The 23,433-nt window shown below is 43.5% G+C and overlaps 1 protein-coding gene across 1 annotated transcript; it reads right to left on the minus strand.

Annotated features, from left to right (window-relative positions):
* Positions 1-17,312: 17,312 nt before the first annotated feature.
* LOC106650684 (gastrula zinc finger protein XlCGF57.1-like) lies at positions 17,313-19,381 on the minus strand. Its single transcript, XM_023460744.1, has 3 exons — positions 19,337-19,381; positions 19,150-19,264; positions 17,313-19,082 (listed from the first exon to the last, which is right to left on the minus strand). The coding sequence occupies exons 1-3, from the start codon at positions 19,369-19,371 to the stop codon at positions 17,484-17,486; spliced, it is 1,749 nt and encodes a 582-aa protein (XP_023316512.1). The 5' UTR covers positions 19,372-19,381; the 3' UTR covers positions 17,313-17,483.
* Positions 19,382-23,433: the final 4,052 nt, after the last annotated feature.

A 23,433-nucleotide genomic window follows, 5' to 3' on the forward strand; every position in this document is an offset into this window, starting at 1 on the left:
TTTTTTATCTGCGTTTGCTCATGAATTTTATTTCGCGTCAGATTACTCGTGTTTACTTCGTTCTATCGGTGAAACAAGAATATTATGAATCGTGCGATGTAGTTCGCCGGGTTACCACTAGGTGTCGAACAACGAATTAATGTAGTTCTCGCAGAGAAAGTGGAGAAAAACTCACTACAAGTCAAGTAACTCCAATGTAGCACGTGCCCATAACGTTTGGATGGTCCATGAGATGTGCAAATTTTCGTATGCTCAATGATTGTATGATGCTCTTGTAAATTGTAAATATAATTATAACTATCCTCCCTTTAGCCCTCGCATCTCCGACGAGGACTTCGAACGCACGAGTACCGTAGTGGAAGCAGAGCAGCGATTCTTCTATAAATATATCAAACAAATCGCTCGAATTACCCAGCTTCGGTCTCTCACTTTTTCTTTATATTTTGCATCAATCGCGTAAATATACATACGATAATATACTTGAGTCGTAATACGCACATACGCACACAGTCGTGCTTATACACCAACGTTGACTCACGTCCTCTCGCTTGAGTAATGTACTCGTATCGCTCGTATATGATGTATGTATACCTACCAGGATACCGATAATGCGCACTGATGAGAATCGACGCGCGTTTCAAAGTGTATATACCATACTATACATCTACTATAGGCGCAGCCTAGCTTCGGCTCGCGTAAAACCTTCATTTTTCACATTTCCATAACGAATGCGTTTCTTCCTCCTTTTTTTTTCTCTCTCTCTCTATCTATACCCGCTCGCTTGTGCGTATATACAACGGTTGCGAAAGCACGTCGTGTTATACACCCATCGTATATATACAGCCGCTTGGATGAAATAGGCAGCTGCTGCGGACTAATGCGTTCCTCGCAACGGCTCACTTGTCTGTATACGTGTGTACGCGTACTACACGTACGGCGCGTCATACGGGGTCTAGGTATACGTAACTGCATTTATCTCTCGAGTTACTTGAATATTCAATAGCAACCCCCGGCCCCCCACCTACTCCGCGTGTGTATATCCCGGGAGCTCGTCGCGTCGAGCGCTGCGCGCACTTACGTCAACATTTTTGAACGTTACTTCGTTTACATTAATGCAAATTGCTGCTAGCTGTGCTCCGTTGCTCTAGAGGCAATTCCGTGTTTGTGTGTGTGTGTATATGGGATGCTGAATGCGTTGCGTGCGTTGTCTGGTATACGTCAAAACCATTCGCATATAAATATGAGATAGAGAAAGAGAGAGAGAGAGACATTTATTTTAAACGCGTTACCGAGGTACGTACACACACACGACGATGAAGTCTCCAATGAATATACATTTGCCGGGAAAAATGTAACCTCTCGCTCTCTTTCCCCCGAATTAAGGGCACGTACACGCGCGACGGTGGTGGATTTTCAAAGCTCCGAAAATTTCTCTCCGTCTCTCTCTCGCAGTCGTTTTCTAAAAACGTTTTGTATGTGTACTCCGTATAACTACGGTTGTATCAGCGAGCGTTTGACATCGTAAATTAGTCGCGGAAAACGCAGCCGCGGCTCGTTTTCTCTCTTTTGGGAAAACAACGAGCTCTCGACGCATGTATACAGATGCATAAAATATAGATAGAATAGACGAACCTACGCAGCAAAAAGCGCAGCTGTATATAAGCAGCAGCGACTCGAGAATCATTAACTTATCTTAATTGGTGTGCGCGCGCGCGCGACGTTATATAACTATTTTTCGAGGGCAACTAGAGAGCTCGAAAGCTACCGTGTATACAGTATAGCAGGACAACTATATACATCGGTGCCTTTGCCCCTTTTGTGTATACGCATAGCTTATTTGGGAGGATAGTATAGCGTTTAATTTCGGCATCCACGAAACTTTCATAAATATTCAAAGCTCTCGCGGTGCTGCTCTCCCTCTCTACTTCTCTCTCTCTCTCTCTCTCTTGGTCGTCGCAGGAATGCGCTTAAAATTCAAACGTATATATATATCTACACTAGAAGGAGCAGAAGCAGCAGTAGCAACGTGCGGCCAATTTGCGATATCTTAGCGTTTGCGCTTTTCTCCGTGCTCTGTGCTTTATAGCGTACTTGGAGGGCTTAAAGGAGGACTTAGCTGCCGCTGCCGCTGCTGCACTCCTTGTTTTGGTTATACGTTGTCTCTCTACAAAGCTATAGACGCGCGAGCTTGCAGAGGTACTCTGCGCTTATTGTCAAAAACGCGTATACAACTGCGGGAATTGGCCCTACTCGAGACGCTGACGAGTAGAGGAAGATTCGTACGAGAAACAATTCAAGAATAAATACAACGATTGTTGCTAGTGCAATCGTCAAGCTCGATTTCTAGGTCTCTCTCGACTGCACACGTATGCGTAACGAATCTTTCGTTCTCCCCCAAAAACTCATCGCCTCGCGCTGGATGTATAAACATAGCTTTTCCGCGCGCGCGCGCCAATATAGGCAAAGCGCCTCTCGCATACGCGATCGCGACGTAGTATAGAGATCCGCACTTGGAATTTTAATTCCCGCTTACGTTCGCCGTACCTCGTGCATTCGGCTAAAGATCGATATAACGTTGGCGTCGCGCGACGCATACAGATATATAATAATGAGGGTATGAGAAAAAAAGAGGAGAACGACGATCGCGCAGTGTCCGATGCCAAGACGAGATTCGCGTTGCACACGTATACGGTATAAGATTTCAGGAATTAAAACCAATGGCTTTTCGATCCTGTATAATAAGTTATGTGCGCTCGAGCTGTAAAAGCTCTTATCGGTGAATACTCATTATACCTCGGGTCGATTACATATGTACTCGTGCAAAGAAATAAAAACGAGGGGTAAAGGAAAGGACGAGGATGACATAACGCGAGTATATATAGAATGAAGGAAAAAAGCTCCGTAACTCGACTGGCGAGCTGCTTAATTTCGATCGAAGGATCATAATGAAAAATAAAGTACAAGAGAGATTTATAGCGAAAAAAAAGAAGCAATCGGTTATAGGCGAAACATCGAGTTCGATTCGAGGTTTTCGTCTTTGTTTTTCGAAACTCCAACAAAGAGAAAGAAAGAGAAAGAAGGAGCTTTAATGAAAAATAATAATGAAATAAGGAAAAAGAGTAAAGGATCGGAATTAGAAGAAGGAGAAAAAACACGCAGACGTACGGGCGCGGAAGTACGATATCCGACGTTATAGCTCGCAAGCTCGCGAGCTTTAATTGGGTCGATATCGACAAGCGACACGAAGAAGCTGCTAATGCACACGGACAGGTTGCAGGAGGCAGCACATCGCTGCGAGGGGGGGCCACGGAGTCGGCGGCGGGGGGATATCTATCGCGCGCAATTGCCGAAGCGAAGAAACTTCTTCGTTGCAGCGAGCGCAGCAATGCGTTGGATGGAGGTGGAGAAGGCGACACACACAGCTCGAAAATCGTTTAATCCCAAAGTCCTGCACAAAAGTTTTCGTGTATTGTACACGTTGGAGAAGGAGAGGCGGGAGGTATATGAGCGATTCCGTTAAATATTATCTTCATTATTTATCGAGATGAATTTATTGTGTTTATATTTTGTGAATTGCGTCGTTTCTGCTTATAACGAGAGCTTTTTCGTTAAATTATAGAAGAAATAAATAACTTCGTAAGTCGATACTTTTTTGTTTCATAAAATTCCATATAAAAAACGACGCAAAATCACGAACGCTTTCGAAGAATTTCTCGTGCCATACAAGCTGTACTTACACGCAGCTTAGCGTTTACAAACTGAAAATCGGCGTTTCTTGCTCTTTTCTCTAATTGAAAGCTCGTTATTTTTTTAACTGTAAGTGAGTTTTTTCATCTATACCTCTCAGCTGTATAAGTTTCAGCTAACTGCTTGCTCGCTCGCTCGCTCTCCGGAGTCCGGGGCGCGCAAGCAGCACAAGAGTCAAAAAGTTTATGGCCTTAAAAGTTCGATGAAAGAATTCTTGTTTTTCTTTTTTTTTTCTTCATCCTTTCTCCCATCTGAAACTCGCGGATGAAAATACTAATTGTATTTGGAGCATAATGCAATTTTTTCATCCTCCTCCTCCGCTAATGGACGACTTCTGACGCGGCCCTCTTGGATATATATCTCGGAGCGTACCATGATATATCTATATACGATTTACGACGCGCGAGCAAAATTGCATTATAATAGATTGGATTGCTCGTCGCAAAGCAGAGAGAGAGAGAGAGAAGAGCCAGCCGAGTCGTAAGTTAAATATGAATTTGATTGTCTTCCTATGGCTCGTGCCCAGCCCCGCGCACCCGAGCTTGCGAGAGCTAATGCATAAGAGACCCGACGAGGTATAATCGGTTTTTGTTTTTCCTTTGTGATTCGCTTAATATAAGAAATGTAAGGGAGAAAATGAAAAAACGATTAACTCGTGCCGTGATCGACTGGAGATATATATAAGAATTTCAGTGCTCGTACATGCGCGCCACTATCCTACCTTTCTTTGGCCTGCGCGTGTAGTATAACTGCCGAGGCCGATAATGCGCGCGCGAGCCGCCTCGCCTCGAGGCCGCACCCACGGTTATATTGACATATATGAGCAATTCTCTAAATGAAACGCATTTTTGGAGGTAGAATCGCGGCAAATTTTTTTTTCAACCTACGCAGATACGGACCCCCGGGAAATGTTTTTGGGGGTCCTAGGAACATGTAACCACGTAGGAACCATTGAAATTTCAATAGTGCCTACTTTTATAGCTACTTTTGTGATTTAGAGGACGAAAAATCATGTTTTCTCGTAATTGCGGCTAGTTACTCGATTTCCAAGTCGTTGAAAAAGTATCAAAACTCATCTGAAAAATATAACTGACTACTGTAATCGATAGGAAATTTCCTCAGCTTTCCGATGGTAGTATCAGATTTTCCGATAAGTCGCACATTCACCGAGAAAATCGCCATCAAACATGCCAAGCTAAATATCTCGAAAAACTCGGTACGGAAAAAGTAAACTTTATGGTTTATTTTCGATTTTTCCTTGTGAAAATGAAATTTATCGGAAAATCTGACTACACCATGAGAAAGCCAAAGAAATTCCCTATCGAAAGCATATCTTCATTTATTTTTTTCAGTGGAATTACGAGCTAGTTTTGATTGTAGCGAGCCGAAAACCTCGCGACCGCGCTGAATCAGCTCGGTAATAGAAAACAGCGAACAAAGTAAAAAAAATTCCCATGTATAACATTGTAATTCGACTCAAAAAATAAATGAAGATATGTTTTCGAGAGGAAATTACCTCAGCTTTCTAATGGTGCTATCAGATTTTCCGATAAACTTCATTTTCATGAGGAAAAATCGAAAATAAACCTCAAAGATCACTTTTTCCGTACCGAGTTTTTCGAGATATTTAGCTTGGCATGTTTGATGGTGATTTTCTCGGTGAATGCGCGACTTATCGGAAAATCTGATAGCACCATTAGAAAGCTGAGAAAATTTCCTATCGAACACAGTAGCCAGTTATTTTTTTTAGATGAGTTTTGATACTTTTTCAGCGACTTAGAAATTTAGTAATTAGCCGTATTTACGAGAAAACATGATTTTTCGTCCTCTAAATCACAAAAGTAGCTATAAAAGTAGGCACTATTGAAATTTCAATGGTTCCTACGTGGTTACATGTTCCTAGGACCCCCAAAAACATTTCCCGGGGGTCCGTATCTGCGTAGGTTGAAAAAAAAATTTGCCGCGATTCTACCTCCAAAAATGCGTTTTATTTAGAGAATTGCTCATATAAAGGCGCAACGCAAGCTCAATTCGAACGTGATAAAGTGAGTGACTAGCTTCCTCGCTTTTTTTTCTGCGCACCTTTCTCGATCAGATATCGTTCCTTCTTCTCTTCTCGTGCCTTCTTCTTCTTCTTCTTTTTTTCTTCCTTTCTTCGCTGCTGCTGCTAGTGCTGTCGGAAGGGAGAATGAAAAAAAAAAGTAGGAAAGAAAAAAACGACGAGAGTGAGAAAGAGAAAAAAAATAGCTAGTTTGTGGAGAAGCCCTAGCGAAAGTTCTTATTACCAGCTCTCTCTCTCTCCCTCTCTGTACTGTTACTATCCCGAGGAGGAAGACCGGTCAATATTGGATTTTTCACGATTGCACTTGAAACCGAATGAAATTTAAAGTCATTTATATCGTGATTTGTCTTTTTTGTTAGGCCAGCTGCGCGAGAGTTCGCCCGCCTGGGCCGCGTGAGCAAGCGATTTATCGAGCGCGCAGTTTGATTAATCGATTTGCGCCCGGTTCTGCACTACGGGTAACAACGGGCACACCGAGGTCTAGAGAGAAAGAGAGGCTTGTAATACCGTATCCGGTGGGTAGGGAAGGAAAAAATGAAATTCACGTTCAAATTTTCACAGGGTAAACACAAACGCGCTAGTGTATACGCGACGAGCAAAGGTAAAAAAATGAAAAAAAGCTCCTCTCCGGTCGACGAATAAAGCTCGCAAGCATGCGCTCACGCCAAGGCGCGCGTACAGCAGCGAGTATATTAAAGAAATCTCAAGATCTGAAATCAAACATACGCTCGCGTGTGCTCGAGCTTACGTTACGTAGAATCCGACTCGTTTATCCTTTCAACGTCGTCGTCGTCGTCTACGATGATATGTGTGCTCTTTATATATAACGAAATACGTGTACGCGCCCGCGTACCACTTAACTCCGCAGCAGCAGCAGCAGCAGCAGCTTTTGGTACACGTTCACTCGTGTGTAGTGTATATAATACCAACGTTTAAAGCTACAGCAGCAGCAGCAGCCGAAAAGCGCACCCAAGGATTTATATCTGTTGGCGCAAGCTCCGAACGTGTAGCAGCTATAGCGGCAGCTGACTTTATCGTGTGCGCCACCACCGGGCCCGATGGAGATAAATGCGATTTTCAAGCTTTACAATTTCTAACGCGAGTAATTCTTAGCTGCACTATACGTACCGATGGATTAGACATACAGGCGCAAAAAAAAGGAAGGAAGGATTGGAAGGAGAAGGAGAAAAGGGAGAGAAAAGAAAGTTTCAATTATCGGGCGCTGTACGCTTGGCTTTTCCCTGATGAGAGATCGTAGAGCGCCGATAATTTTTGCAGCTTTTCAATGGCTGTATCCCTTCCATTATTATTTTCTTTTTTTTGCGTTGAATTTTCTACTAAAAAAATTTCGACACAACCACGTTGATGAATCATTGAAAGCTCTCTCTCCCTCTTTTTTTCATTCTCTCTCTCTCTGCACGAATCATCGAAAATCCGATCACGCGCTTCGAAATTCAATACTCGGTACTCGAATCGCTACAAAAAAAAACATAAATAACAAAAATAATTTGCGAATCAATTTGCCGCGCGCCGATGCGCATGTGCATATATAATATGTGCACGCGCACACGCGCCGTACTATACCGACTACGCGATTCCGCACGCGGTGAAAATATATTCCAGTCTCGCGCGCGCTCAAAGTATAAAAGCCGGCGGCGTGGGTACACCGGGTAACTTGCGCGTATATATACAAGAGCGCGCGCGAGCAACGACTGTTAATTACAGCTGCGCGCGAACTTTACGCCACTGAACATAATACCTCGTGGCGAACATTAGCCTACTATACTGTGCAACTGCTAGCGAGTAGTAGTACTACTAGGCTAGAGAATTTGCACATACGCACACACACACACACATACGTACGTATATAGTCTTTTCTTTGGCTTTCGAGTTACGGGTGAACGCGCCGCGGCGGCTCACACACGAGTGTGTGTGTGTGTGCGAACCGAGAGCTGAGCAGTAATCCAAGGCTACATGATAATATCCTCGGTGCAGTAGCTACGTAGTACAGTAACCCACCTGCGTATATACCATAAGTTTGTACTTGCGATCCGTGTTATAATCTTTGGGCCGTTCCTCGGCACATATGGCCAAATCGATCGATGCGCGCGCGCGTACGGTCCAAACTTGCACCGAGTTTCGGAAAAGCTTTCTCGCGCAAGATGTTTTGCACGCAGCCTAGCCGATAAACTAATAACTTGTCAAGACGCTTATTTAATCGCGGCGCGCGTCTTGGGAAGGCTGCTGCCGCCGCGCCTACACCAGCACTCAACTTGCGTTATGTGTGTGTGTGTGTATATAAAGCGCCCCGAGAGCGTCGAGCTTGCGCGTATATGCATAATATATTATATATACAGAAGCGTCTCTGGCGCGTCATGATTAATTGACTCGGCGTTATATGGAATTGACAGTATAATAATTGTATATATGTATGTGTGCGTGTGTATATAATATATAATATACACGTCTCTCTCTCTCTGGGCTCGGTGCGCAACAAAATCAACACGATATTCTCGAGGCATCAGCGGCAGCAGCAACAGTAGAAGCAACAACCGCCACCGACACCTCGCAGCCGCTATATATGTATATATATACGTACGCTTCATTAATTAATACACGCATTAGCACATAGACTGGCAACGCCGTGGGTACAGCTCGAGACTCGACTGTACCGATGCTGCGAGGGAGATAGAGTAAGACAAGATTTTGCCGCCACCACCACTGCCACCGCCAAGAGAGAGAGACTTTATGCTAATGGAGTCTGAGAGTGAGCTTGTGAAGTTTTGTAGACGCGCCGTAATAAGAACTAGCGTAATACTCACTCGCTCAAGCTCGTTCGGTTTTCAGATTATTTATCAGAAATTTTGGAAGGATATAGTAATTTGAAAAGATGTTTTTACGAGTATTGATTTAATATTCGTTGTAGAGTCTATTAAATAAAATTTTTTTTTTTTAAGTAATAATCAATAAAAGGACTTCGCAAGACTCGGTTTAATAATTACGACGATGCGGAAGTTCTTTCGTTGTAATTCCAAGTGAAAAAATGCCTACAAAATTACATTTATTAACCGCCTCTTATTTATTTACAATTATGTGCATTTGAAAGTAAATTTTGTAAAGAAAATATTGAAATTTAATATAGAATTTATTCGCGCAGTTTAAGAAGGAAATGAATATGCTCATGCGTTCGTTTTATATAATCAAAATTAAATTTACAATAAAGTGAAATTTTTCCCAACAGTGAGTCTATCTGGTAAATATGTATTCAGGTGGAAATTTTCTCAGCTTTTGATCTAGACTATTATAAAAAATCTTAAAATTACGCTTTTTAATATATTAAAATATTAAAAATTTACTTTTAAATTTTTTTTTTAATAAATTTTTCAGAATATCTAATCACGCCATTAGAAAACTGAGGATATTTCCAATCGAAATCAAAGGTCACATTTTTTTTATAAGTATGTTTGGGAGGTTTTCAAGCGAGTTAGAAATCAAGCAGTTTCACAACTTTTTGTTGTGCACTAATCTAAAACTCATGCTCGTCAACGAGCGTACGGCTCACAGCTGGCGCCATTCTTTCCGTGTAACCCTAGAAGTTAATTCAACTCCCGTATTGATCATTGACATATCGTCGAAGGAAAAGAAACGCTGCTTCACCTCTATCAGGCCCACATGGTCTTGGCAGATCATCGACATGTAGAATGTGCCGTTGCCCCGATCGAGGATCCTCGGCCTCGGGGTCACCGCGGGCTCGTGTTCGCAGCCGAAGTTCGGGACGAGCAGCGCACCCGCGAGCGTGCCCTCCGGACCGATCCACAAAATTTGCCGATCTGTTTTCCGGCCTCGATAGAACGGAAAGCTGGCGTTTCCGAAGCCTATCGCGAGCAAGAAATAGCCATTGTCGGCCAGGTTGAGCATGCTCACGTCCGCGATCCATCCCCATCCATCGTCGATTTCCATTTCTTTTTCCAATCTGTCGTTGCCCTCGTAGTCGTACTGTACGCAGACGATCGTATATCCGGTCTCGGCTTGGCAGAAACCCACACTGTCGTGCTCCAACGAAATGTCAAACGGCCTGCCCTCCACACCATTGGTAAATGGTAACTCGAAGTATTTTTTTTCTGAAATCACGAGAAATATACTTGTAAACATTGTAGCTGATTTGAATTTTAGATTGCGGCCAAGCTCCTTACCATACTTATCGAAAAAAAACACGTTGGACTTTTCATCGCTGACCGTTTCGATCATCAAGTGCTCCGCGCGTAATCCTCGCCTCACCGGCAACAACGTCATGAGGATATTCGAATGAACGCCCAAAAGCGGAAACTCGCTCACCCTACGAAGCTCATAATTGGAATCGTAAGTCGCCTCGACAATCTTTAGATTCGTGGAATTCGCGTCCAAGACTTTCAATAGGATGCGCAAATCGCCGCTCGCGTAGGCCACGACGTCCAGCAGCCTCAGCTTTACGCCCAGCGGCAGTCCCAATATCCGATATCCCTCTTCTTTTAGCACAACGAAGCTGCTCTCGCTACGGCCGCAATGGGGAAACTCCATTTTCGTCACCCTCATCGCGGTCCCGTTGAACTTGAAGAAAGCCAGAAGATGTTGGCGCTCGGGTAACGGCACGACGAGGTTGAAATCGGCGGGACATCGACACGCCGTCGTGGTAAAGCCGTCCGTATAATGACGCAACACGTCTGGCATGTACACGAGTCGAAACCCGTCGTCGTCATATAGATCGAAACGGCCATAGACTTCGTGGACTTCAGTCGGGAGTTCAGCGACATAGTACAAACCTCTTCCGATCCAATTTCTGTAGCCTATAGAGTGGAACCAGATACTCTGGAAGTAGCGTCCGGGCTCAACCAAACGCGAATTAGTCCGTTCGGAAGAGACGTAATGCAAGAGGCAAAAATTGAGGAACAATCCGGCAGCGATCGAAAGCTTCATCTCGTTTAGCGCGAGATTTACGTATATGAGTTACTCGTCTCGCGATCGCGCACTAAATGACTTCGAGAGTGTCTCGCGTGGGCATTACATACACAACCGCGCATGAGAGCACCCAGATAGATAACACTGAGAGTTGCGGTAATACCGATAATACTAATATCTCGCAGCTCTGATGTAATGGTTTTTTTTTCTCATTTTAATTAATCCATTAGCGCCGGGACGGACGTTTTTTAAAAGTTTAATGTAATCGGTCTTGGTTCATTTAATTTAAAATAAGCCAAGAAAATGATAATTTGACTTAACGAACTATCATCTCTCCTTCTCGTCTTAAATACAGTACAGTGTAACTGGTCATGATGTATTTGACTCAAGATAATTCAAAAATTTAATAGAATCGTGTTCGTTGAAAATGATACTCTTTATAATCTTTACCGCGCATAATTCGAGCTACTTGTATATTTTGTAGCGGCATCTACGGGTGTTTGACTTTCAATAATAGAATATAGATCGTAACGTGTACTGATTATATTCACACATGCTGACCTGAGAGAAAGAAGAAAAAACGTGTTTTTTTCGCGCTCGCGGGCGTCCGGCTTCCCAAAAACCACGTACTTGAACAATATGTTTTTTTTTCAGAAATCGAAATATTGGGGAAGCAAGAATGATTAAAAAAATTTTCAAGTAGCAATATATAGGATGTGTGTACGCGTTTGCAAACGCACGTATACGATATATACGGCTCTATCCTCTTCCCTTCTCGCTTCTTCGCTTCTTCCTTCTTCTTCTTCTTCTTCTGCCTTCTTCCACCAGTAGCGCAGCCTTCTACTCCGCGAAACGACTTACTTGTCATCCCTTGCATTATTTACTTTTCGCTTCCTTCCGTATAAGCCGAGCGGGCGCGAGGTTCGCTACGACTGCCACTGCTACGTATATATAGACGTACATCCGCCCGAGCTCGCAGCAGTACGCGTAAATATATACGCGCGGCGATGATGCACGAGCTCGAGAAAGAGAGAGAGAGAGAGACGAGGACTCGGGAACAGGAAAGCTCACCCCTTGGAGAGGATGCGCTCAGCAGCTATATGAGCGCTGGCCAACTTTTGCCAACGTTCGCGCACTGGCATCGCCAATATTTTGGAGCAACGACGTCGACTACGACGACGCTGTTTTTGCCTTCTGAGAGAGAGAGAGAGGAGGGAAAAAACTGTTTTGATTTTGTTGTTCCCCGTGTACGCGCGCGCGTGAATTCACGATTGTTTTCGAAAGCTCTGAAAAATCGTTTCAAGTTTTTTGGATGAATGCCCTGACGTGTACGTGTACCGCACGTACTGCACGAGTCGTGATTCATTCGGCGTCATTATTATATATGTACGCGCGGCTGTACGAGAAACGTTGATGTAAATAAAAAAAGGGGGAGAGCTGCCGCCGCTGCAGCGAGATCAGCACCGGATGCAGAGAGACAGGGACAGCCAAAAAGGAGAATACGAAGACAAAACACGAAGCAAAAAAAAAGAGGAGGAGAAAAGAAAATCAATACGAGCGGGCGATGGCTCGAACGCGAATCTCTGCCAGTTCACGGGAAGGAACAACTACCACTGCTATATATAGACACAAGTCGAGCATACAAATGAGCATCTGTCGCGCGCTGTACAGCGGTATATAGAGCACAGTGCAAATACTGGACCTGTATAAGCGCGCAGTAGCGCGTCGAGCCGCGCGTAATAGCCCGGCATTGTCTTTTATTCATCCTCCGGCTCGCTCGCGCCTGCACCGTTTACGTGTGCACTGCCGGCATGCCATGGAGGGCCGAGTAGTGGTGCATCGCATAGAGGAGGGCACCAACGCGAGAGACACGGAAGAAAGAGCAAAAGCGACTGTGGACGAGTTGGCATCTCTCTCTTACTCTCGGCTTGGCGTTTTCCATCCTCGTACCCGCCCCGCTACTGCCGTTGCCACCGCGGCTGACCCGAATAACAATAAGCCCGCTACGCCGTACAGGTGCAGTGGAATAAGCTCGGGTTCCCGTGGTGCGAGTGCGCAACGTATAAAAACCTTAAATTTAATACAGATTTAATGTAAAATCAAACATCGAAATTAATTCGACCGATATTGAATTATGCAGATGGTACTTTTGCGTGAAAGTTTCGTTATGTGTATTTATTTTATCACCTTAACTGATCGCTGATGCAAAAATTTAGTCGTATGCATTATTTTCAATGCAAAAATCCATCAAAAACCTTAAATTCAATTCTCGAAATAAAACATTTCGATTGAATACTATTGTTTCAATACTTGTTCAGTTTTCGCGTCATTTATAAGAAGAATCGATGAAGATTCGAGGATAATTAAAGCCAGTGTCCGCCGCTAGATGGCGAGTATCTTTGTATGAGTAAATCTTCAAGTGGCGAAGTCCAAGTAATTGTATAAGTATCAGAAGCACGATTTTGCCTACAGCATTTTGAATATTATAGTTGAATGTTATAGTTTGTGCGTATCGCAGTGAGTTTTCGATCGATCTGCTCGCTCGGTGAGTCGAAGCTAGACCTCAATTCAAAGCCCATCTATCTCTCGTCATAGTCGCGCGTCACTCGCTTTTTTCGCCGTCTAGCAATGTCGCATTAACGACGAGAATTTAGTCAATAAATTTGTTATTTTTTATCAATCCATCGGCTATCACGAGTAATTTATTTATTATCCTACAACGGAACAAATGGTATAAAGTTTGCGATAAACGTTTCATGCACAAATCTATTATTTTCAATCAGACCACCTTGCTTTCAATACTTTTACACGAAATAGAAAACATTCACGCGGAGGAAAAAAAACGATCTCCACCTTTGCGTTAATTTTCATGTAAATACTTTAACCGTGTGATATATACACGGTCGCGTTGTCGCGCAACTCGAGGCGCGCGCTCGTATTAATGACAATCGCAAGCTCGCGTCGGCAATTCGATCCGCTGCGATCCCGGCGGTGCCGCTGTACAATATAAACCGGGCTAGTAGGGTACGTAACTGCGCGATCGGCCAACGTGCAGGTGCCCAACGCTCGCTACCCAAAGCGCAACACATGATTTATCGTCATTAAAGGTGAATTTATAGCCAGCGGAGGCTTCTGACGCGTCCCGCGCTAGGCCACGTGGCAGGCCTTATATAGCAGCTACCATGCTATGCGACTCGGCCGAGGCGTATACGAGCCCCAATCGCGCGCCCCGATAAATCACGCTACCGGTTCCAGCAGGGACAGGGACAGGGGGGAGGGCAGGCGGAGCGCGAGCTTTTCCCAAGGATTTACGGGTCACTGCAGCGAAAGCTCACTGTGAGCTGCAGCTCGCTCGTGCGGTGCAGTGCAGTAATGCAAGCTCCTGACACCGACGCTTCTCTCTCTTTCTCTTTCTATGCGCGAATAAAAAGACGACGACGAGGTGTAGTAGCTCGGTATAACTCGCGCGCGCGGATATAACGCGCCGATGGTGCAATTTGCTCAACCCAGGGAAAAAATTGCCGCGATGAAACTTGACTTCTTCTTTTTTTTTTGCTCTCTGCTTTTTTCAATTATACATATACCGCCTGCATTAATGCATGCTGGTGCGAGTTGGCGCGACATCGATTTTTGTCGCGCAGAGCTCATCTCACCCCCTATATAGCTCGGCAGTCGACGCGTGAGTTTCATTTGATACGTCGTCGCGAGGAAATAGAATAATCTCCTGGATTTCAGCACTCGCGTGTGCTGGCTGCACCCGTGATTCGGACCGATCTTTTTTCGCGTTTCTGACTCTCTCTCTCTCTTTTCCGGTCGCCGTATAAATGCATCATACACATGCTACTAGCTGCTGGGGGGGGCGAAATTTCGCGAATATATTTTCGTCGTCGTCATCGCCGCAGACGTTTATTTATATTTACGATATTACGAGCGAGAGAGAGAGATACGTGCAAGGCGAAAATTGGCATGCGCGCGAGCGCGAATTTCGTGTACACACGCTTCGCTGGATGCGCGGTGGCAAGTTTAATCGAGCGTGGAATCGGAAAATTTACGATATTGTCGAGTCGAAGGGCGAAAAATGAATGTATTTATACGCTCTAGGGTGCGATACCGAAACGCGCCTCGCGCTCCGTATATATCAATTAAAATTTTTCAAACTCGCGCGCATATAATCCCTCCCCAAAGAGACGATCCGAGAGACGAGACACAGACTATGCAGACTCGCTTAATATCAATAATTATCGAGTTTTCGAACCTTACCACTGCCTGCTACGGCTATATACTATTGCACCTGACAAAAATGTGCCATTTATGTAATTGGAAACTGCCACGTCCAGATGCGCGATCGCTATTATATAGGGAAAGAGCTTCCTCTGTTATAACAGGAGAGCTTTATATATAGCTAGGCGCTCCCATGGTGCGCGAGCACAGAGTATATACGATCGACGACGAAGTTTAATCTAAAATGAAATTCAAATCTCGCGTCCAATTATGATCGGGGCTTAGTTTTTGCCGCGCGCAAATGTAATTATCGTCGAGAGGGCGTCGAGCGAGGCTAATTGAATTCGTCCCACGAGCGCGAGCGCGTGGACACGCGATATAAACATTCCATCGCGCGGTACAAATATACGTATGCGTGGGCGTACATGTATGTATGTATGGATACGAATCGATGGACGATTTGAACGCTGGGCCTAATTTGCCTGTATACGGTAGTAGTAGTTGTAGTCTCGACGCGTTCGCGTGCTGCGTCGTGGCACAGGATACCTGCTGCTGCTGCTGCGCATGGCCGTGACGCGTACGAAATGAAATTGATAATTCATCATTTTCATCCAATTAAGCGTTACGAAATTGCTGCGAGTCCGCACGCAGAGAACCTCTATGATTATATTGATTGATTCGCTGCGTGACGTGCTGCGCTGCGATCGATGTTTGTTACGCGCGCGCAATTTATTGTATGCGATCGATGCACTATATTATTGTAATAATAGCTGCGTGCATATTTGGCTTTGGCCAAACAATAATAATATTGTTTGGCCAAAGTAAATTGTAACAATAATAATAATAATAATAATATTGTGATATTTTATTGCGAAGTAATATGACTCGCGATCGCGAGATTGACTTTATTTTGTATGTAAATTAGGATTGATTTGATTGGATAAAATTTTATCGAAATGAAATGAATTGATTGAGATTCTTTGCAACGACCTCAAAATCCATTCATCAACACATTGGGAAAAAACATTCTAATAATTAACGACGTATCTTGAAAATTTCACGCGAGAAATTGGTTTCCATCAAATCTAGCTCGTGGCATCGCGATATTCCACACCGAAATCAATACGAGCTCACGCAGCAAGATACAATAAAAACCGAGCTTGCAAGCTCTCTCCTTCTCGCTCGCTCGCCCATGAATCCCGTGCAATTTAGCCCGAACGAGTGCCGTATTATAATCGAACTCCCCGAAGGACAATAGACCTTGAAGTATGAAGTACCGCTGCTGCTGCCGCTGGCCGTAGTATTATTGCGGCCGCAAAGCTGCTGTATATGCTGCAAGCACGCCTGGCGCCTATAAACGCATGCATGACGGCGCGAGGCGCATACGCGTGTATGTATATTCACGAGCTCGTCATCGTCGTGTGCACATGCATCCCCCCGAAAATTACTTGGGAAATCACGCGCCTATACGCAACGATTGACCGACGATGATGACGCGATGACGGCCGCCGAGCTTAGCCATGCGCGAAATATGAAACTTTTTGGGTCGCGCGCCGCCACCTCCGCCGCGTGTAACGATCATATAATTATTATCATTATTATATTCGCGCGAGCGTCGAAAGCTGATTAATGTTTTTCCGCGCGTGAAATCAAAATTTAAGCCGCGCGCGCGCGTGTTCGACCGATCGCCAAAGCGAGCGACACTTTTCTGCCGGGCAGACACCACCTGTCAGTCTGTGTCTCATGCTTATATAGCTCATGGTCCCTAGAGAGCCGCACAAGCGTGTGTACCACGATGTATAATAATAATTTGCATTTTACTATACGGTTATATACATCATTTACGTGGTGCAACGTTGAACGTTATAAAGCGCACATGCACTACAACAGCTTCGTGTGAACTATGAAATTCGTACGATATTAACGATATATATCGCGGAACCGCGTAAAGCAGCCATTCGATCCGCGCACCGCGAATTTGCATATACGAGTTTAAATTTCGAATTATAATATAGCGTCCGGGTCGGCGTGTTCGATATTGTTTCGCGCGTAAACGACATTATAAATAGCATAAAAAGCTCCACGTGAAACATATATCGGTAATGTATATCGTCGATACGAGGTTAGTTACGAGGATGTATTATTTCACTTCGACAACTTCGTCGACAGCTACGGTGTGTGAAAAAAAAAGTTAATTCATAACGTGATTTGAATGATCAAAAAAACCGTACAGATTGATAAAAATTATAGATAGATTGATTAAAATGAAACATCATGTTTTTTTTTGTAATAAAAAGTTTATTAATTTATTTAAAACTTGATCGTTTCTTAAGCAGTCAGATGGAAAACACAGGAGTAATCCAAAATATATTAGTAATTGTTTTTTACAAAATTTCTATGTAAATTTCATACACTTATTGGGTAGTAATGCGTGAGTGATGAGCTATCTCAATGACAGTTTGACGGTTACTCATTTGTCTCGATGTTATCATCATTTTGCGTGGTACTGATAGACGTTCTATGATCCTTTGCATTGATCTCGTGCTTGGGTATTGCCCTTATGCTCACTTTTGATGTGTTTGTATAGATATTTCCTATGTTTAAATTTTTCTCCGCAGATAACGCATGCAATGTCTTCATGCGTTTTAATGTGAGTTTTAAGACGGTCTTTTTGAGTAAATGTCTTGCCGCACGTATTACATGCGTAAGTTATCTTATTATGCACTACATCCATGTGAAGTTTGAGTTTAGTCTTAGTTGAGAATTTCTTTCCGCACACTTCGCAAGTAGGTGCCATACCATTATGCACCGCATCGATATGCCTCTTGAGATCTCCTTTTCGTGTGAATGTCTTTTCACATATTTCGCATTTAGGTGCCATACCATTATGCATCGCATCGATGTGAATTTTGAGAGTATATTTGTGTGCGAATGTCTTTTCACATGTAACACACGTATGTTTGACTCCATTATGAACTGCATCGATGTGGATCTTGAGTGAAGTCTCAGTTAAGAATTTCTTTCCGCACACTTCGCAAGTAGGTGCCATACCTTTATGCATCGCATCGATGTGCATTTTGAGAGTATATTTGAGTGTGAATGTCTTTCCACATGTAACACACGTATGTTTAACACCATTATGTCCCTCGATATGCCTCTTGAGACCTTCTTTTAGAATGAATGTCTTTCCACATACACCACACGCATGTTTAACATCATTATGAACTGCATCGATGTGGATCTTGAGATATCCTTTTGATGTGAATGTCTTTTCACATATACCACACGCATGTTTAACACCATTATGTACTCCATCGATATGGATCTTGAGTGTATCCTTTGTTTGAAATTTCTTTCCGCATATTTCGCAAGTAGGTGCCATACCATTATGCATCGCATTGATGTGAATTTTGAGATAACATTTTTTTGTGAAAGTCTTTGCGCATATACTACACGCATGCTTAAAACCATTATGTACTCCATCGACGTGGACCTTGAGATTACCTTTTTGTGAGAATTTTTGACCGCATATATTACATGTATGTTTAACACCATTGTGTGCATCGATGTGAATCTTGAGTGCAGCTTCAGTTAAGAATTTCTTACCGCATACTTCACAAGTTGGTGCCATATCATTATGAATCGCATCGATGTGAATTTTGAGATATGCTTCTTGTTTGAATGTCTTTCGACATGTAACACACGTATGCTTGACGTCATTATGAATCGAATTGATGTGAATCTTGAGATTACCTTTTCGTGAAAATTTTTGACCGCATACATTACATGGATATTTCGTACGATTGCTTGCCCCATCAGTTTGGGTTTTGCATAGACTTTTTTGAGCAAATGTTTTTTTATTTGCATCGAATGCATCACTGAGTTCACCATCCAAATTCAATTCCTCTTTTACTTCGTCGACAATTTCTTCTTTAAATTTCTTTTGAGTCTGATAATCGCAACTATTTCTCATATACTGCCCTTGATCTGGATAATCGTCCTCGATCTTTTTGACTAATAATAAATTAATGCCGAGCTTCTCGTTTTTACATTCGAATTCTATTTCCAAATCGTCATTAGGTCCAGAATTTTCATCATATTCTCTAAGCCCATGAATCTGGAAATGAAATTAGTAAAACTACTTGATAAAAATATTGACTAAACAGTCCCACATCAACACTTACTAAATTTTCTCGACAAAAACTCGAGAATTCGTCGTTTTCAGCATCGCATGCATTGTCAATTATCATATAATCTTCATTTTCAATTGGGGAAACATCATTTGGTTCCTCCTTCACTCTGCAATATTCCCAATAATATAAAGTATTATGCTACTTTTTAAAATTTCATTCTCCAGAAAATAAAAATTACCTGATGTCACAGTTATATACATCACTGAAGTCCATGTTTATCACTCGGAACTTGATCAACGACTAATTGTTCTGTAATGATGTTACACATCGAGCTAGGTAACATAAGTGTAATAATATTTACAAATTGTAAAATGAAAGTTTGAGAAAATTTATGTCAACAGAGACACTCTAAACTTACTATTTATTATTGGTGAAATCATACTACTGATCTCCGGTGTAATAAACAATTGGCAATTTTCTTGAGATTTTATTTTATTACAAAGAAATTATGAATAGAAAAAAGTAATAATTTTACGTTTTACGAAGCGAGCTGTCAGCTGATGATGACCTACGACAGTATTGTGTGGGGATCGTTAGAAATTTTTGTTGATTGTGTCGGAACCACGTGCGAAATTTATATCACCGAGACGCGGGCAATCATCTTCGATGTATCGAGGACACATAGAGATCTACGAGTTAACGAAACTATAGAGAAGCGTAGCGTAAATATGCATACCTGTGTCAGACGCGTGTAGTGAAGTAAAGCGGCATAATTGTAGTAGCGACATCGAGCAATTTTTCATTTCCCATTTATCAAAATTTTTAATATGTTTAATTGATTTTGATCAATTTCTCATTTAATGAACCATCATGTCCGGACGGCATCGATATCAAACTTCGATGGTAAATGGCGTTACCTAATCAAAACTGTGAAACTATGAATTCTTTCTGTTTGCCGAGCTGAAGATTCAGTAATATTGAAAAATTATTTTCCCTTAATTTTTTTCATTTTCCCCGCATACGATCGCATTTTTCTAAATGATCAGTAGGCGCGAAGGTTCGCATGCTTCCATCCACCCTCGCTCGAGTTCAAGCTCTCCTGTTATATTGTCACGCCGTCAAATGTTGCGTTAGCCATAATGACGTATGTATATACCTGCTCTTTGGGACGTATAAAAAGCTCCACGTGAAACATATATCGGTAATGTATATCGTCGATACGAGGTTAGCATATGATCGGCGCCCAGTTTCTATTTCTCCGCATATTTTCCCTCTTTCCAACTCTTTTTTCGCGCGTATCGCATCGTATTTCGTAAATATATATGAGCGAGTTATACACACGAGTATACGGTCGAACACTAGCTCGCGCGTGCTCGGACGGGAGTTTTCATCGCTTTTCGTATCATACGGCGCTCGTTTTTGTACGCGCACACTTCTCGGCCGATATAATATATACATACACGTATATAGTGCAGCTTTAGCAGCTTTAAAAAGTTTTTTTTTGCTCCTCTTTCATCTACGATATTACGGTGCGGCTCTGGTATATAGAGATATGATATATATCTCTCTCTCTACGCTCGCGTACAGCACCGAGTGTGCAGCCCGGCAAAAGCAGCGGCACGAGCTCTCGAGCGCATGATATAGGTGAGCGCGGAGCTAGCTCCTGACCTTCCCAGTAGCACAGTGCAGCTATCCCCATTGTTTCCAATTCAATACAAACAAAGACGCGCCGCCGAGACCGCCGACTCGAGGCACGCACCGACGAGCTTCTCCTCTTGCACTTTGACTCTCTCTCTCTCTCTTATATGCTCTCTGCTCTGCTCTGCTTTATCGGGTAATTTCCTAATAGAGCGCCGCACGAGCGCACCACGACTCGTATCGTTTTTCGCTCTATCTATATATACTTTGCGATCTTTTCCGTGCTCTGCTCCTCCTCGTTCTCTCGATTATAGACGCTGTCTCTGGCGTCGCCGCCGCTGTCGTATACAATATAATCTGCTGCTGCTGCTGCTGCTTGCGCACCCGCACGGGTAAAAGTTGCTATCGGTGACTCTCATTTTATTGCATTGTTTCTCGCTCTTGGCTCGCCTCTACTACTAGTAGTAGTAGTAGTGAAACACGCGAAGAAAAGAAAGAGAAGTAGTGAGTCAAAGGAGAAAATGGAACTTTGTAAACAAGTCTGCTTTATGGTAGAAAATAAAGCTCGACGACGGTGACTGGCTTTGTGGGACCGTGTGGCAGCAGCAGCGGCTCTTTCGCGTTGTACCAAGCGAACGATTCCACTCGCGCGCATTGCCAAAGCTCGAGTTTTGGGGGGGTGGAAAATAGTAGTGAAATATACCACTCGAGAGCTATACATAGCCAAGCTCGTATCTCAATTCTCGGCGCAGGAATAGAATAAAGCAGAAGTAGCAGGGTCGAGGCTATTTTTTACTCGGCGCGCGTCTAATACGTTATATTAAGGAAAAGCGCGCGCAGCGGCGTTTTTAGCCAGCTTCTACTTCATAATAACGGCGTATAAGAGGCGAGCATTTTCGTGCTCTCTCTCTCTCTCTCGCGGGCATTAATTTTCAAAGCAATAATCATCATCATTACCATTAGCTCGCTCTGAGCTGGCGCATATATACCTCTATATACGCGCGGGATATAACAATTCGAGGCGCGCGCCCGCTCGTCCCCGACAACACATAATCGTCCCGTGATTTACATACAATGAATGAAGCGCGCGCGCGCGAGTAGAGAGAAAAGAAAAAGTGGAGGAAGAGAGGCGCAACGAAAAAAAAATGCGCGTCTCTCTCTTTTTCGCCCACTCGTGAAAAAGAGAGATAGTTTCGAACCGACGAAACCCGGTGGTGGGGTTTCTCTGCAGCGGCAGCGGCACGGGGTTATAAAGCTCTTCCATGAGCGAGCTTTTCCAACCTCCCCTGTCCTCGATGCTGCGATGCTCATTTTCGCGTGCATAAATCCGCGGTGGGGCCCGAAAATCTCTCGATGATAAAAAGCTTTCCACGCGTGTCGGTGTGTGCGTGCCATGTGCTATATAACACACACGCACATACACACGTAATATAATATAGACGTAATATTCGTCTGGAGAGGCCTCTCTCAGGGGCGTTGAAGCGATCGCAGCAGCAGCACTTCGCAGCGGAGTTCCGCATACGCCTCACGTACGTATATGCGCACTGTATGCACGCACCTAAGTACGTATACGCGTATAACCGCGCGTTGAAGCCCCTGATAATAATAATAATATAGTGGTAGAAATAGCGATGATAATAATAATAGTAATGGTGCTGGAAAATCTCGAGCTTTCTCTCTCTACGTGGAGTACGCGCACGCACGCGTGGTATACATTGATAAAAGTATATGTAGAGCCCGCGCACGCACTCGCTAATGGCTTCTTAACGAGGCCCGGCGCAGGAGAGCGACAGCTATATATACGCGTCGATTTGGCTCGCGCGCCCCGACGCCGTACTCTGAAACTGCGCGCGCGTCCGAGTGTATACGACTCTCGGAGTTGATGACGAATGGTGTGTATATATACGACGATACGCGGCACGAGGGCCGCGGGACGATCGTCAATGCTTCATTAACGCCTGTTTCTGCAAGAGGCCGAGGTGTCTCGAGCTGTATTGACTCTTTGTCCTGCACGAGTCGTTTCGATTGTAAGTGTGTGAATATATATACAGCGCAAAGGCAAACTCTCGACTCGCTTGACTCCGTACAATATATAATAGTGTATATATATGTAGCAGCCAAGTGTAACGCGCGCCTGAAAGGATGTTTTAGTTATGTACGAGTTGCCGCCGCGCGGCGCTCCTCCTGTATATATATAGAGCTCTCTCCTATGTATACGTACCTATATACACGCTATATATGAGTCATTTCACGTCAAGTCTCCTAGCGCGGCGCCCGCGCGGCATTATTAATCGAAATTGTTCAATTTGTAACTCACCAGAAAAGCACCTAAATGCACCCAGAAAAAATATGTGCCATATGATTTTGATAGGAAATTTCCTCAGCTTTCCGATGATGAGGTCAGATTTTCCAAAATTTTCCATTTTCCCCGGAAAAACTTGACATAAACTTTCAAACTCAAATTTCTCAAAAACGGCATTTTTAAGATTTTTTTAGATAGTGCCAATCGAAAGCTGAGGAAATTTCCTATCGATATGCAAGTTTTCAGAGAGTACTTTTGATAATTACTCAATGAAATACAGCGACGAACGTGTAAAAACGTGAGATTTTGCGCCGCGCGGGGTACTGCGCGCGGGAACAGCTGCCGCACGGGCCGAAATGTCACGTTTTTACACGTTCGTCGCTGTATTTCATTGA

The sequence above is a fragment of the Trichogramma pretiosum genome, unplaced genomic scaffold (assembly GCF_000599845.2).
Source record: "Trichogramma pretiosum strain Unisexual culture from Peru unplaced genomic scaffold, Tpre_2.0 scaffold38, whole genome shotgun sequence".
In the NCBI taxonomy this organism is placed as follows: domain Eukaryota; kingdom Metazoa; phylum Arthropoda; class Insecta; order Hymenoptera; family Trichogrammatidae; genus Trichogramma; species Trichogramma pretiosum.

Bases quoted from the DNA above. Each gene is read 5' to 3' on its own strand.
- LOC106650684 (XM_023460744.1), bottom strand. From the start codon at position 19,371: ATGGACTTCAGTGATGTATATAACTGTGACATCAG. The intron at 19,265-19,336 runs GTAATTTTTATT...GGAATATTGCAG, and splicing joins GTATATAACTGTGACATCAG to AGTGAAGGAGGAACCAAATG. The intron at 19,083-19,149 runs GTAAGTGTTGAT...TTTCATTTCCAG, and splicing joins GTTTTTGTCGAGAAAATTTA to ATTCATGGGCTTAGAGAATA.